We start from the raw sequence: 13,318 nt of genomic DNA, 5'->3' as shown, positions 1-13,318 counted from the left end.
AAGGTTCCCACACATTTTCTCCTTCATTTCACTCTATTAAAGCACTAATTGATTGACCAGATCACAAGGGCCCAGATCTCTCCTCCGGGACGCTGTTGCATTTGCAGTGACAACTGCAAACAAGATTACAGACGGGCAGTTTGACACAGCAAATCATTAAAGCATCAGCAGTTTGCTGGGAGGACGAAACCACCGTGTCCCATCCCAGCCATGTCCCTCCACTCTCCTGTGTTCACAGCTGGCTCTGAGTCCTGCTGCACCTCCCTGAGCCCCCTCCCCAGCCAGCCCCACATGCAATACCGCACAGCTGGATGTGGCCCTTGCTCTATTTTTCCTGCATCCAGGGAACAAAATGCCCCTTGGTGCACGTTGCTGAGCTTGCTGGCTCAGAGGCACAGGAGTTTCTGCTGGTTTTGGCCTGTCCCTGGGTCCCCCTCCTTCTCTGAACTGTACTGTAGGATCTAGCTTTGGCTATACCCACTCCTCCACCAAAAGTCATAAACTCCAATATATTCCTCCCCCTAGCAAAGGTATGTGGAAGCCTGGAGAGACAAAAAGGTTTTCCCAAGCCCAGAAAACAAGAGCAGTTGCTGAGCTGCTCCATTTGCAGGACCTGTCTCCACAGTCCTCTAGTTGCCCTCCCCCAAACTGCAGAGACTTCTCTATGGCAGAAAAATGAGATCTCTGAGCAGCATCTCCCCAGCCCAAAGCACCGTGTTGGTATTCTGGTCCTCCCGCTCCTGCAAAGCAGCCTTATTTATCCCAAGCTAACCAGCCTCTTCCTGAACACTAGTGAATTATACTGGGTGATAGCTAATGCGATGAATGGGCACCATGTCTGAGCTGATGATACAGTGCCATCCCCTCATGCAAGACAAAGCTTCCAGATACCCTTGCACAGGCAACGCGTTAGCACTAGCTGAAATGATGTTCCCTGCAGCTTCCATGTGCACACAGTAAATAGAGAAGGAAAAAAAATAGCAGGCGGCATTTTGCCTCTCAAATGATCACCACACAAAGTATTGACTTTTCAAAATAATCTCATCAGTGCTCCTGGGTACAGAGTTTATTCTGCATCCAATGCAGATGCAGCCCTGCTGTTTAAGCATTCAAACTTGTTCTGATTTCAAAAAGCATTTTATTCAAGACAGAGAGGTTTATTTTAATTAAAATCCTATAATCCAAGATATTTATAACCTCTGTTCCTGTTGCTTACCCCCAGGGATTGGGGATCCTCTACACTACAGCCTACGCAAACTATTGAACACTTGCACCTGAAGGTCTTTGCACTTAGAAACAATCTGGGCAAAAACTGTAAATTAATATGAAATCCCAGTTTCTCCCCTCTCTTTTTCATCCCTCTCTCTGGTTTAGAATGGCAGTGCACAGTGGACAGATTTGAAGTCTGTTTACCAAAAAAAAAGAAGCTAATATTTACCCGTAGTGATGTTTGTCTTTTCTGTAATGCTCTTGATCTAAATCGCTTTACAGACCTGAATGGCCATGCATTGGAAATGCCTCTAAACTCACTTGTACAAAACACAGCCCTCAGTGCGTAACTGGAACCAGACTCATATTCCCTGAGCTCTGGGGAAAAAAAAAAGAATTCTCATGCCTGAAAATTGATCGAGTAGCATCTTTCTGACCATGAAACAGCTACTGCATCACTGCAAAAACACTGCCGGACACACTAAAGAAAAACAGCTTCAGGACAAAGTGTGAACACCAGCAGGAGCAAAGGAAGGTGAGCAATAGGTGGCCACTCTTTGAAAAATACAGAGGGAAAAAGATGGAGAGGGAAGGGGGCAGACACCCTGCAAGGGACCATAGGAGGTCTAACACCCCTGCACAGGGTCAGGCTCACTTCTTCCCACTGGCTTCCAAAACAGGGTTCAACAGGTACTCCCAAAATCTCATCTATGCTCTCATTTTTTTCACATTTTGAATGCAGACTCTGTGGAAGCAGCCAAAGGGGATGTTTGCATCCTTGCTGCAAGCTTGCCATGGTGGGTCTATCCCAAACCAGGGACCACGGGGCTTCACTGGGTGCTTCCAGCCTTAAAACTCCTCCTGACCCTGATCCTGCACACTGAGGACTGGCCAATGGTTTCCAGGCAGTTGTGTGTTTAAGAAAAAATATTTAAGACTATTTAAGACTGTCTTAAACATTTAAGACAGTTAGAGATGTCCATGAATGAACATGTTACTTCCATTTGCACACAGTTGGCAAGAGGGTGAGAAAACCATTTGGAAACAGAGCAGGAGGCACCTGGGGATGTTCTCCGCAAAACAGCGCTTGGTGTGAGCTGCATCTCACTCAGGAAAGACAGAATGTTTGAGGTGGAGAAGAGTCCATGCTTCCTCAGGTCTCCTGATATCATTAGTCTATATTGACTCTGCCTGAAATAGTATTTGCAGGGATGATTTTTCCCTCCCCCTAAATACCTCCTGACCCGGCTGAGGGACCACAGAGAGCCGTTCTAACTGGAGCAGAACTGATCGCTGCTACCTGAGAAAGCAGGAGTCAGCCGCCCTAAACACACACTGATACGACTAAATTTAAAGCCCACATGGGAAATCGAGGAGAGAAAATACATCTGAGAGACCTTCTGTGTCTCTGCTATCTGCCAACGCCCAGGTCTCAGCTAAATCCTGCTTCTCCCAGGCTGACCATCGCTCTTTAGGTAACACATGTGATAGGAGGGATGTACCCTTTCCCTATTATTTCAAGCCTGCCTCTTCCACGCATAATCCCTCTATCTCCTCCCTGTTCTTCTACTGCTTCTACCCGCACCCCATCTCCTGCAGCCCCACTGCTGTTGTTGTAAGATCCTTCCCCTCTGCAGCTTCTGCCATCTGGAACCGCCTTCCTGTATCCCACCAACTCACTCCTAGCTTCATCTGTAAATGCATCTCCAGGCCCTCGCCTGTTCCTTTGAATTCCTCTCTCCTTCTGCTGCTGTTTATTATTTAACTCTGTCATTGCATTATTTAAAGTGTTATTAAGGCACACTTGGAACAGAGTATGCACAGAAGTGGCACAGTATAGGAAGCTGGACCCTTGGCAAAAAAACCTGGAGAGCCAAAATCGTGACAGTTGGAGGGAAGCTGTTTGGATGGAAAAGAGGGGAAGGCACTTTCTGGATGCCAACATGGATTTTCTCTCCCCTTGGGACTGATATAAGAGCCTCTTCGAGATGACTGTTGCTGCCTGCTGCATGGTAGCACTGCCCAGCCAGCTGACACCAAGGCAGAATTGTCCCTTCTTGTCCCACCCTCGCTTCCCTTGTCACCCAGCACCAGTCACAACCACAGGCTTGTGGACACTATCCCCTCCTTAAAATCATTCCTTGGGGATGACTGCAGGGCTAAAGTGCTCTATCAGCAACACAAACTCACCCCCTTCTCCCTGCCATTCTTTTCCAGCAAATGTGAAAATTGCACATCGGGGGGATATGGGGAACACAGCCAAGCCCCGATTCCAGAAAGGGCTTTGTTTCAAATCAGACGTAATCCCGCTGGAGATAATGCAGATGCATTAATGCTTTGCTTAAAGATGAGGTGACTATGGCCCTGCAGACGGCTTGGGTAAAGCCAGGTAGGAATGGACAAAGGGATCCCTTTCCCTGAATGACACTTCCCTATGTGGCTAATTCCCTGCTTTTTCTTTTGGAATAAGCAGCAAAACTATTGCATTCTTCATGAGCTCTCATACCCCAGGAGAAATGAAATGTGAGATCAAGCCTTCTCTTCAAGGGCTTTGAAAGCCAGGAAAGTGCTATGTAAAGAGATGTATTTTTACCCTTACAAGACCATAAACTTTTTCTTCCGAGGCCCTGGAGCACTTGTGCAATTCAGTCAAAGCTTTGTTGCCTGCAGACAACCCCCAGGGCTGTCCCTTCCCTCTGCGGGGTGGTTACCTGAAGTCTCTGCACTCTTCACTCGTCCCAGCACAGCCCAGGGGGTACAAGGGCCATGGTCCCTGATGCATGAAAGAGCAAGGCAAAATCTGAGTCCAGGAGTCCTGCTGCTCTAAAACCAGAGCACACGTCCTCCCTTCCTCGCTTCTCCGAGCAAAGCCACTGCAGGCATTTACATGGGCTGACGGGTCCCTAAATGGTGGTGGGCTAACCTGTGAGCTGAATTTTAGGGAGGGCTCCAGACTTCTCTGCTACCCCATCAAAGAGCTCAGCTCATGAACTTGATTTTCCCAACGGGTATTTTTGCTTCCTGAATGGCCCCAGTGAGGCCAGTCTCACCGGTGGGTCTGGAAGGCACCAATGGCTCGGTGGGATGGGATGGCGCTTCCTCCTCTCCCCATTGCTCACGTGCTGGGAGGAGCTTGCAAGGTGCAATGAGCGTTAAAGCATTCGTGACTCTCACAATCCTGCCCTTCGTGGTGTGCGTTTAGCTCTTGCATCTCCACAGATACGCCACAAATGATTGTGGCTTCACCAACACCAAACTCTTGATTTGATGACAAAATACTAGAATCCAGACCAGGATTTCCAGTGTTATTTCCATCACATGCCAGGAGCCCAGGAACAAGTTTTTAAAAGGCTTTTAAAAGACTTTTACAAAGCTCCACCCAGTTCAGTCTGGACAGTGTTGGAGGGTAGTAAAAGAAGACAGAAATGCTTATATCCAGGTTTGACTCTTTTGATTTACATAAACTTGGTAACAGCTAAAGTTTATTAGCAAGCAAAGGCTGTTGGATGATCAATGAAACGAGCAGTAATCTCACAGAAAGCCACACATTTAATCCATTGGCAAGAAATATGCAGCACTGTGTTTTGGGAGAATTTTAATCCCCACCACTACAGCCTGGACCGTCCTTGCTTTTCCAGGAAGGTCTAACGCTGTTTAAAATCACACTGCATGACAGACGTAAGGCAGCTCCGGCTGCCAGACCTGCCGTCCCCCCGATGCCTGAAACCAGCAGGACCAAACCACCCAAGGGCAGCACCATGGGTAAACCTTGCACTGGCACAACACAGTTATCCTCAGTCTTGGACCTGAATTAACTGGAGAAGCATTGATCAGACATGACCTGCACAGCACACCTCGCTCTGCTCTGCCACAGCCAAGGGACATTGAACAGTGGCACATTTCTGAGAGCAGCCAGACAGGTTCAAGGCTCCCAACTCAAAAGACTCATCGAGAAAAATGTTTTTGTCTTCCAAAAATGAATTCCAAAAATCTCCCAGACATGTTGCACAAATAACTGGGTGCTCTGTTGTGTTCAGCTGCAGTTCATCCACAGTAAGTGCTTTCCCTTCCCCCTGCACAGGGCTTGGCTGAGAGCAGGTCCCTCCAGCAATGCAGGATGGCAAGACGGACCCCAGTAGCCTTTACACAAGCATTCACACTTAGAAAAACATCTTGTCCTCCTCAAAAAATCGATTCTGGAAGCTATTGATAGTTGGCTAAAGTTGCCTTTAAAAAAATGACCACTTACCTGCCAGAATATGCTGTCTATTGTATTTCCCAGAAAGCCATCTCTCCCTTCTGATGATACTAGCTTAGGTCCCAGAATAGTCATAAATTCATCAAAATCCACCTGGCCATCCCCTGGAATGAAAGAAAAAGATCAATGTTTTCACTGAAGTACCACTCAGTGCCAATGTCCAACATGCTGCTCTGGGCTCGCTGCATATCATGGACCCGTCATGGCACCTCCTGCATCAGCTTCATGGTACCTGCAGACCCAAATTTGTTGATATCCCAATGAATGTTCCATGTTGTGGCATACGTACACCTGGAGACAGAACCAGGCAATGCACAAATAGAGATGAACAGGTCGTTCCTCAGCCCTGGAGAGTTTCTAGGCAAGTCACTTCTTACAAAAAAACAATTCTGGCAGGAGGACAGCAGCCCTTAGCACGGCCTGGGCTCTTCCTCTCTACAGACCTGCCAAACAGCCAGGTCTCTGCAAAGCTTTTACAGGGCCAACCCCATCCTCCAGAGGAAGGGAGTACACACAGAGGGAAGAGCCAGACTATTGCGAATCCACAAGGCATTTCATTTCAGCTTTTCATCTGCATCCGTCTCTTAAAAGCCCTGTGTGCTCAGCATGCAGAGCAGGCAGTGTAGACACAGCTTCAGTGCCATTAGCAGGAAGAGGAGACAGCTCCTGCCATTAATGAACTGAGTCTATGCAGTCCCAAGCCCCTGCAGTATATTGTATGTTTTGAAAATGAGGCACATGGCTGTTTGAAGCATGTCTGAGCATTGTATTAAATGTTATTTTTCCCTCAGAGAACTTCTGCAATGCTTAAAGAAAATGGCAAAAAAAAAGGGATATTCATGCCTGTTGAAGGATCTTAAAAAGACCTGCTTCTCTGAACAGGGTAGCTAAATGTCTATATGCCTCTCCTTTGTCTGTAAGTCCATAAACATCCTCCTACATATTATTAGGCCAATTGATATGGGTGGATATATTAACCCTCCTTCAAGTCTGGAAACAGAATCAGCAGCTGTTAAGACTTTTTGGTTGATTTTTATTCAATTCAGCTGGAACTGACTGCATCCACCTCTCCATGTAGTTGCTGTTGCTAAATTATTAGGTGTAAGAAGTGTCTAAAACCATCAGACTAAAGCAGATCAATGCAAGGGCTACTATTAAAATGTCACTACTGACTGCAGTACCTGCAGCAGCCCTGCGTGACAGCTTTACCACGTGCACTCCATGCTGCTGCTATCTGTCCTTTTTATTATATTTCATATGTTTGATCTGAGCATATGCACCACTGATTGAAATCTCTCCATGTCCTTATCTTCACAGAAACAAAATGTGAAAATAAGCAGAATCAAAACGCTCGTTTGCCAGAATAGTGAACTCTATTCACTAGGCTCTTGCTGTAATTTCTTGAAGACAAGAGTGAATATCCTAGGGGTGAGCCAGTGACGGAGGCTCTGAAAAGAAAACCAGCAGGGATTCGTAATAGCTTTGATCCTGAAACATGCAAGAAGAGCCCATCCAACTGCAAAAGTTGCTCACACCTTCAGGGATCAGCACACGCCGAAGGGTTTTGCAGGGCTGGAATGGGCTGAGCACTTGCAGGATGGAGTTCATTTCTGGGACAGCTTATTACGCAGAAAAGGAAAGGGGTGGGCACCCCATCACTTGGAAAGTCATTCTTTAAAACATTTATGGTCTATGAGAAAATGCGTTCCTTCTGCTTCCCCATGGGAAGCATTGTTTTATGACATCAAGTCGGATTGTATCAGTCACAGCACGTTGGATCACATTGGGGAAGGTAATGCAAGGTGACAGTGGATTCGGGGCGATTTACATCGCAGTACATCACTTCAAGGGAAAGGCAGTAACAAAACCATACACTATGATGCAAATCAGGTTAAAGAAATTAGCCAGATTATCAAGGAAACAATTTGCATTTTAAAGAGATTCTAGTACCTGCCCAGGCATATATTTGGTCTATCCATATGTGACCCCAAAATATTGAGTTATTCAATTTGCATTTTCTACAGTGTTGTCTCATTCACAGAGGAGAGGCAGGACTTAGTCCTACACATGAGAAAGTGGGTGCCAGGACCCCTGGGGTCTGTGTCTGAATCGGAACAAGACTCTGGGCAAACCCTTGCTTGTGACTTCCCTGTGCCTTTGCCAGGGATCATAACTAACTTCACAGGGTTTAATTATCAGCTTAATTATAGCATTTTGCACAACCTCAGAAGAAAGATGCCATTACAAAATGCATTATCCCCTTATTGACTGCTTTTTCAATTAAAACTGTTGGAAGGAAACTAGACCCCAAAACATTTTGCCTGATTGAAATATTCCTTTAACATTCACTTGAAGCTGTAGCAAACAAACTTTCCTGCCATCAAGATCTCAGGAGACTGCAGCATCATAATATCAGGAAAGAGAACTCACAACTTTGGCTGAAAATTCCTTTTACAGTATTGAACAGCTGGGGGAGAAATATTATAAAAAACAACGCATAGGCTCTAAGACGCACCCAGTGCAACTCTGCATGGTTGCACGGTGAAAATACACGGGGTTGCTCTCCACAATCATGGCATAACCAGGTAGTGCCCAACACCCACATCACACGTAGGATCTACAAGCATTCAGGCTACCCATCAGATCCTGGGATCACTCAGCTTGAAATTTTGTGTCGGGTACAGTCAAAAGACGCCTTCCTCCTCCTCCGAGCCATAGTCACGTACACAGCGTTCTACAAGCTGATGTGCGATGCACACATCAAGCATCTGTTCGAGAATCTGCACTGGAGGCAAATCAAACACCGCATCCATCCCCATGTTTGGCTCTGCTGTGCCTACAGATGTGCTCCTCACCCAAGAGTAGTTGATATTCAGAGCGAGTGATGTGCGGCTTATCCAGAAATTAACTTTTAGTTGGGTTTAAGGGATGGGAAGAAAGGGAGGAAAATTCCAGGCTGGAGCATGTGTGCTGTCTATGCTCCTCTCACCTTCCCTTGCTCCTTTCCACAAGCCATCCAGCAAGCCCCGATCAACACTGCTATCAGCTGTGATCACACAGACCCAATCCCTCGCCTGAAGGGAATCCCTGATGTGAAGTCCCAGATTGATGAAGGCACTCACACATTGCAATAACTTGTTCACAAACTGGGAGAGCAGGGAAACCTTGAGGCATGGCGGTGCGGGTCAGCTGGGGCAGGAGAAGACTGTCAGGTGGCAAGGTGAGTGAGGACCAGAGGGGTTCCAGGCAGGATGCGACCCCATCCCCAAGTTACCACCCATCAGCCAAGGAATGGTCACTGCTTGTGTGGATGATCTTAGCAAAACACCAGAGCTGAGCTTAACCCCTGGTTTTAAACCACCTAAAACATTTATTTGTTTACTTACAGTTATGCCCTAACATTTCTCTCCCCCATAATGCTTCCTCTTAATCCTGGCATTAATGCCAAAGAGTCAGAAGGGGTTTAGCAATCATGTGGCTGAACCTCGCATGACTAAAACTATGACTCAGAACATCACTGGCCACATCATCAGAGACAAATCAGATCTGCTCATCATTACTAGTCCGCTAGCATCAGCTGGGTGTTAAGTGCTTCCAGATACCCACAAAGATTTGCTCCCTGCAAGACACTGCCTCAGTTCTGACAAAAACCAGGCAAAGGTGATAATAAAAAGGAATAGAAACTAGATGCACTGTCAACAGCCCCCAGAGCAATCGTGTGAGCCTGGCTAATTGCTCCATTGTGGAAAGAGGATGCTGAAGGCACCCAGCAACATCTTTGGGTCTTCTGGGAACCTTTTCAGTGCCCAAAGTGCACGCGTGGCCAACAAGGGGTCCTGGACCTATCAAAGTCACAACGCGCACTGTTCACTCACTGCGTACAGAAAGACTTTGGGGATAATTTCAGTTTGAAGACCCCCAGCATCAACATTTGCCATGCTGTGAGCTCAGTTTGGCTGTCATCATGGAGCTCCACAGAGCTACAGCAGGGAATCGTTGGGCCCCACATCATGTTCAACATCCACTTATGCCAAGCACACCAAAGACGATGGAGCAGCAGCTAAAAGCAGCATGGAGCTGGGAAACCAAGCTCTTTTCCAGCTGGGACTGCAGTCCAAGGAAATTTGCTTTGGACCTGACTGCCCCAAGGAAGGGGTGTCTGCACCTCTGAAAATGTCCATTAGGTCTTCTAAATAAACCAATGGGGTGTAGAAAAAGGATAAGCACTAATGATTCAACATATTGAGGAGACTGTAAAATACCACTGCTCTCCCAGGGAGCAAACGCTGGGTTGGACATGCATGTCAGGGGGAGCTGAGGGAGTCTCTAGCACTTTTGAAGGGGGATTTACTCTCCTAAGCTACTTGTCTTCAACCCCAATTCATTCATATTGGGGTTGTGCTTCCAGATCCCCAGGTCAAAGACGTTTCAAAGTGCGATTAGTCGCCCTGCTGGAGGTGCTGTGCTTCACTGGTGTATAAGAGCCGAGCACAGAAAATCACAACCTCCTCTCTAAGCTGATGGGCTTTCAGCTCCAGCACAAGGATTTCATCTTCACCCAGCGCCCTTGACTTTAACGAAGGGGAGAAGGGAAGGTTGCTTCTACTGGAGGATGTTTAGAAGGAAACACGCATTTGAGGGCAGGCAGAGCTCTGCTGTCACCTTGTCAGGTCACCAAGGAGGGCAATCGCAGCATGAAATACCCCCGGCTGTACTCTTACAGCAAGCCAAGCTATACCCGTGCGGCCTGAGCCCCATCCTGCCTTTCTCTTGGTGCATTTGCCCTGATCCCACAGGATCTACCACAGCAGTGGTTTGCCCAGGTTGGATGTGCCAGGTAGGGAGAGTGCAGCAGACCACCCTCAAACCATGCAGGTCCTGTAATAGGAGAGAAGAATCAGGCTGCGCTGGGATGGCAAATCCCCATGTCCCAGGTAGCAGCAGCCTGTGCGTGGGCTCTTGCAAACTCTCCTGCCAGAGCTCTCCTGCTTTGAAGAAATAATTAAATGCTCAGAGGAGCAGTAGCGTGAACCCATCCCACCCTCCATCCCGTGGGAGAGCCTCAACCCTCAGCCTTTAGTCAACCGCTGTCTGTCCAAAAGTCTCCCATCGGAGTAGCTCCCTTGGAGGGCGTAATTAAATATTCATTGGGCTGGAGAAAGACAGAGCGGGAGAGGGAAAGAAAAAGAGAGGGAGAAAATAGGCATGGATTGCATCGCCTATACCCAAGGGCAGAACAGAGACTTACACCTGCTTTTCAGAGCCTTGTGCATTAAACAGGGAGCCTGGATAATCTGTCCTCACTGCTTCCTAAATAAGTCTTTTCCCTGGCCAGTCTCAGGATAATCCGGTTCTCCCTCCTGCTTAAAAGTTTCTTGACATGGCACTAAAATGAGGCACACATTTAAACAGAGATGAGGATCTGCTGTGTGTAGACTGATAAGTATTCACACTTTTCTTTCCCTCGAGTTTGACCTCCAGAGTGCAGCTAGGTGATATATTTAAAGTTAATGAGCTAGTCTTTTGCAGCTTGGGTCCCAGGCACACACAACACTCCTGTTTATTTTTATTCTCTTAATAGCTAGCTGCAGTGACTCTGTCCCTGTCTGTGTCATTGTTTGTGGCCATAAAGTAACCTGTGCAGTAATAATACAGTCTGGTGAAGGCTGTTGCTGCTGTGCCTTGAAATGATGCAGAGGATGTGCACAGAAAGTCTCCAGCCACAGAATAATTCCCAGATGAGCATTTTGGTTTCAGAGATTTTAAGGTCAGAGGAGAACAGTCTGTTCACCAGCCTGACCCTGACCCTGACCCTTTCCCCAGCACGACCCAGAGACTTTCTGCCTAATTACAGCCTCAACCCATAATTTCAATGGGAACTAGGGAAAGTCTTTCATAAAACTTTCAACTTTGAAAATAGTTTTAATTATAGACACCCATTAAATTGGCTGAAATGAAGAGATAAAGCTCCACTACAGTGCTGACACAGCTGTTTTGCAGTGGGGAAACTGAGGCACAGAGCATCACCTTCCCAAACGTTACCAAAACGGAGGCTGCCAGCAGAGCTGGGTGCTAGACCTTCCCTGCCTGCCTACATGGTGATCCACAGGCATGGGACATGCAACCAGTCCCCAGGATGGAGAAAGACAACAACAAGCATCTCCTGTTTCCAAAGAGTTTGCATCTCCCTTGGGAGCTTCTGCCCCAGAGACATCTGCAGAGGGTCTCTGATATTCCCTAACAAGGCATACAAGTAAAAAATACAATTTCTCCTTTCTCTTGCTCCTTGGGAACAGTGGGAGCATACCCATCAGCCACTCTTTTACTGTTCACCAGCTCTGCCACACATCCCACAGCTTTAGTGACTTTGTGGAGGAAAAACATCACTGGAGTTGAAGGAATGGGTGAAACATCTTCCCTGGATCCCACTCTCTCCCTTAAGGGCACCTCCATGTCCTGCAGTTTTAGGAGAGGTTGCGTGGAGCTGGCTGCTCTCGTTCAGTGACAACCACACATATTGTACAGACACATGTTCCTGGAGGAGGAAATTTCCATGGGGTCTGAAAGGCTCAACAGAGCCCAGAAAGATGGAGGCAGTGGTGCATCCATCCGACACTGAGAAAAGGACCTTGAGAGTTACTCATTTTGACAGCCCGTTGGCTCGTCTTGCAAGGAAGAGGAAATGGCTGCAGAGGACTTGTTTGCTTCCCCATTAAAAAAAAAAAATCTATTAACTCCACATGTTTGCCCAAGGGGAGCTTGTCCAGGAGCTGACCTGCAAGACAGTGATTGAAGAGAACTGGGGGCTCTGCCTCTGCGGCGCCAGGTGTGACGAGTCCCATGCACTAAACCAAGCAGGATGCTGTCAGTGCTTGGCTAGAAGAAAAGTCCAACAAAAACAGTGACTGCAATGAAAAAAAAAAACATCCACACCTGCCAAGCTGCATGCCTGCTTCACGCCAGCCCCAGGAAGCCACAGGATGCCCCAATTCCCATCCCTGTGACCAGCTGTCTTGCAGGGAAAGGCACTGCAGAGCCTGCTGAGCGTGTCCCCAGCACGGCTGCTGCGAGCCCCCCCTCCATCCCCTCCACCTCACGTTCCCCCCGGATCCTCTCCCCTGTGCAAAGGCACCTGGCACATAAAACCAAGAGGGCTCATTTTGCAGGTCTTTGCAGAACTCTTGTATCTTGCAAGTTGAAACCAGTCGACCCCTTTGTCAAATGGATCATGAGGAGCAAAATCACATCCTGACTATCCAGGACTTATTATTTTCACTTCCCAGGCCCTGGGAATAGCAGCAGAGCTCTGTGTGCAGCTGTCAGACAGCTCGGCACAACTTGGAGACGGCCAGCAAGTCACAGGCTCATTAAAACAGAGGAATATGTGTGTTCCCTGTGGCATACGCATTCTGTGAAACCAAAATCATAATACCAGGAACACTGCATTTTAAGGAATAAATAAAATTAAACAAGGATGCAAGCCAATTACAAGGCACTCCTGCAGGAGACCGATCACAGATCACATGCGGTGCTTTGCAGAGGACTCTGCCCCACTGGAGCGCAGGGTGGACAGGTTCCAGGGAGGGAGTTGCAATCCAGTGTTTCCTCTTGTCCTATCTATGCAACACAGCTGCACTGAGCCATCCAGGCACTGCACCGAAGACAGAATTGTATATTACTTATGAATCTCTTCCCGGTACTGAGCTGCAAATCTGACTGGCTTCACCAGCAACAATAATTACTCTTCATTCTTTGCAGCGAGAACACATAATATGATAATCTCCATTTTACAAATCGGAGCAGACACGAAGAAAGTGGCCTCTATAAATAAAGACAAGTCTCATCAAATCC

At 47.4% G+C, this 13,318-nt stretch overlaps 1 protein-coding gene across 3 annotated transcripts in view; it reads right to left on the bottom strand.

Annotated features, from left to right (window-relative positions):
* Positions 1-13,318, bottom strand: part of CALN1 (calneuron 1) — a 129,843-nt gene that overhangs the window by 56,577 nt on the left and 59,948 nt on the right. For all 3 annotated transcript variants that reach the window (XR_012631678.1, XM_074890354.1, XM_074890353.1), the window contains exon 4: positions 5,459-5,571. Coding sequence is in view for 2 of the 3 variants with exons in the window: in XM_074890354.1 (XP_074746455.1) it covers positions 5,459-5,571 (113 nt within the window). In the remaining variant the exon portion in view is untranslated. The remainder of the gene's footprint in view (positions 1-5,458; positions 5,572-13,318) is intronic.

Source organism: Strix uralensis, chromosome 20 (genome assembly GCF_047716275.1).
Source record: "Strix uralensis isolate ZFMK-TIS-50842 chromosome 20, bStrUra1, whole genome shotgun sequence".
NCBI classification, from domain to species: domain Eukaryota; kingdom Metazoa; phylum Chordata; class Aves; order Strigiformes; family Strigidae; genus Strix; species Strix uralensis.
The sequence above is the reverse complement of the archived record's forward strand: the minus strand, read 5'-3'. Positions and strand labels throughout refer to the sequence as shown.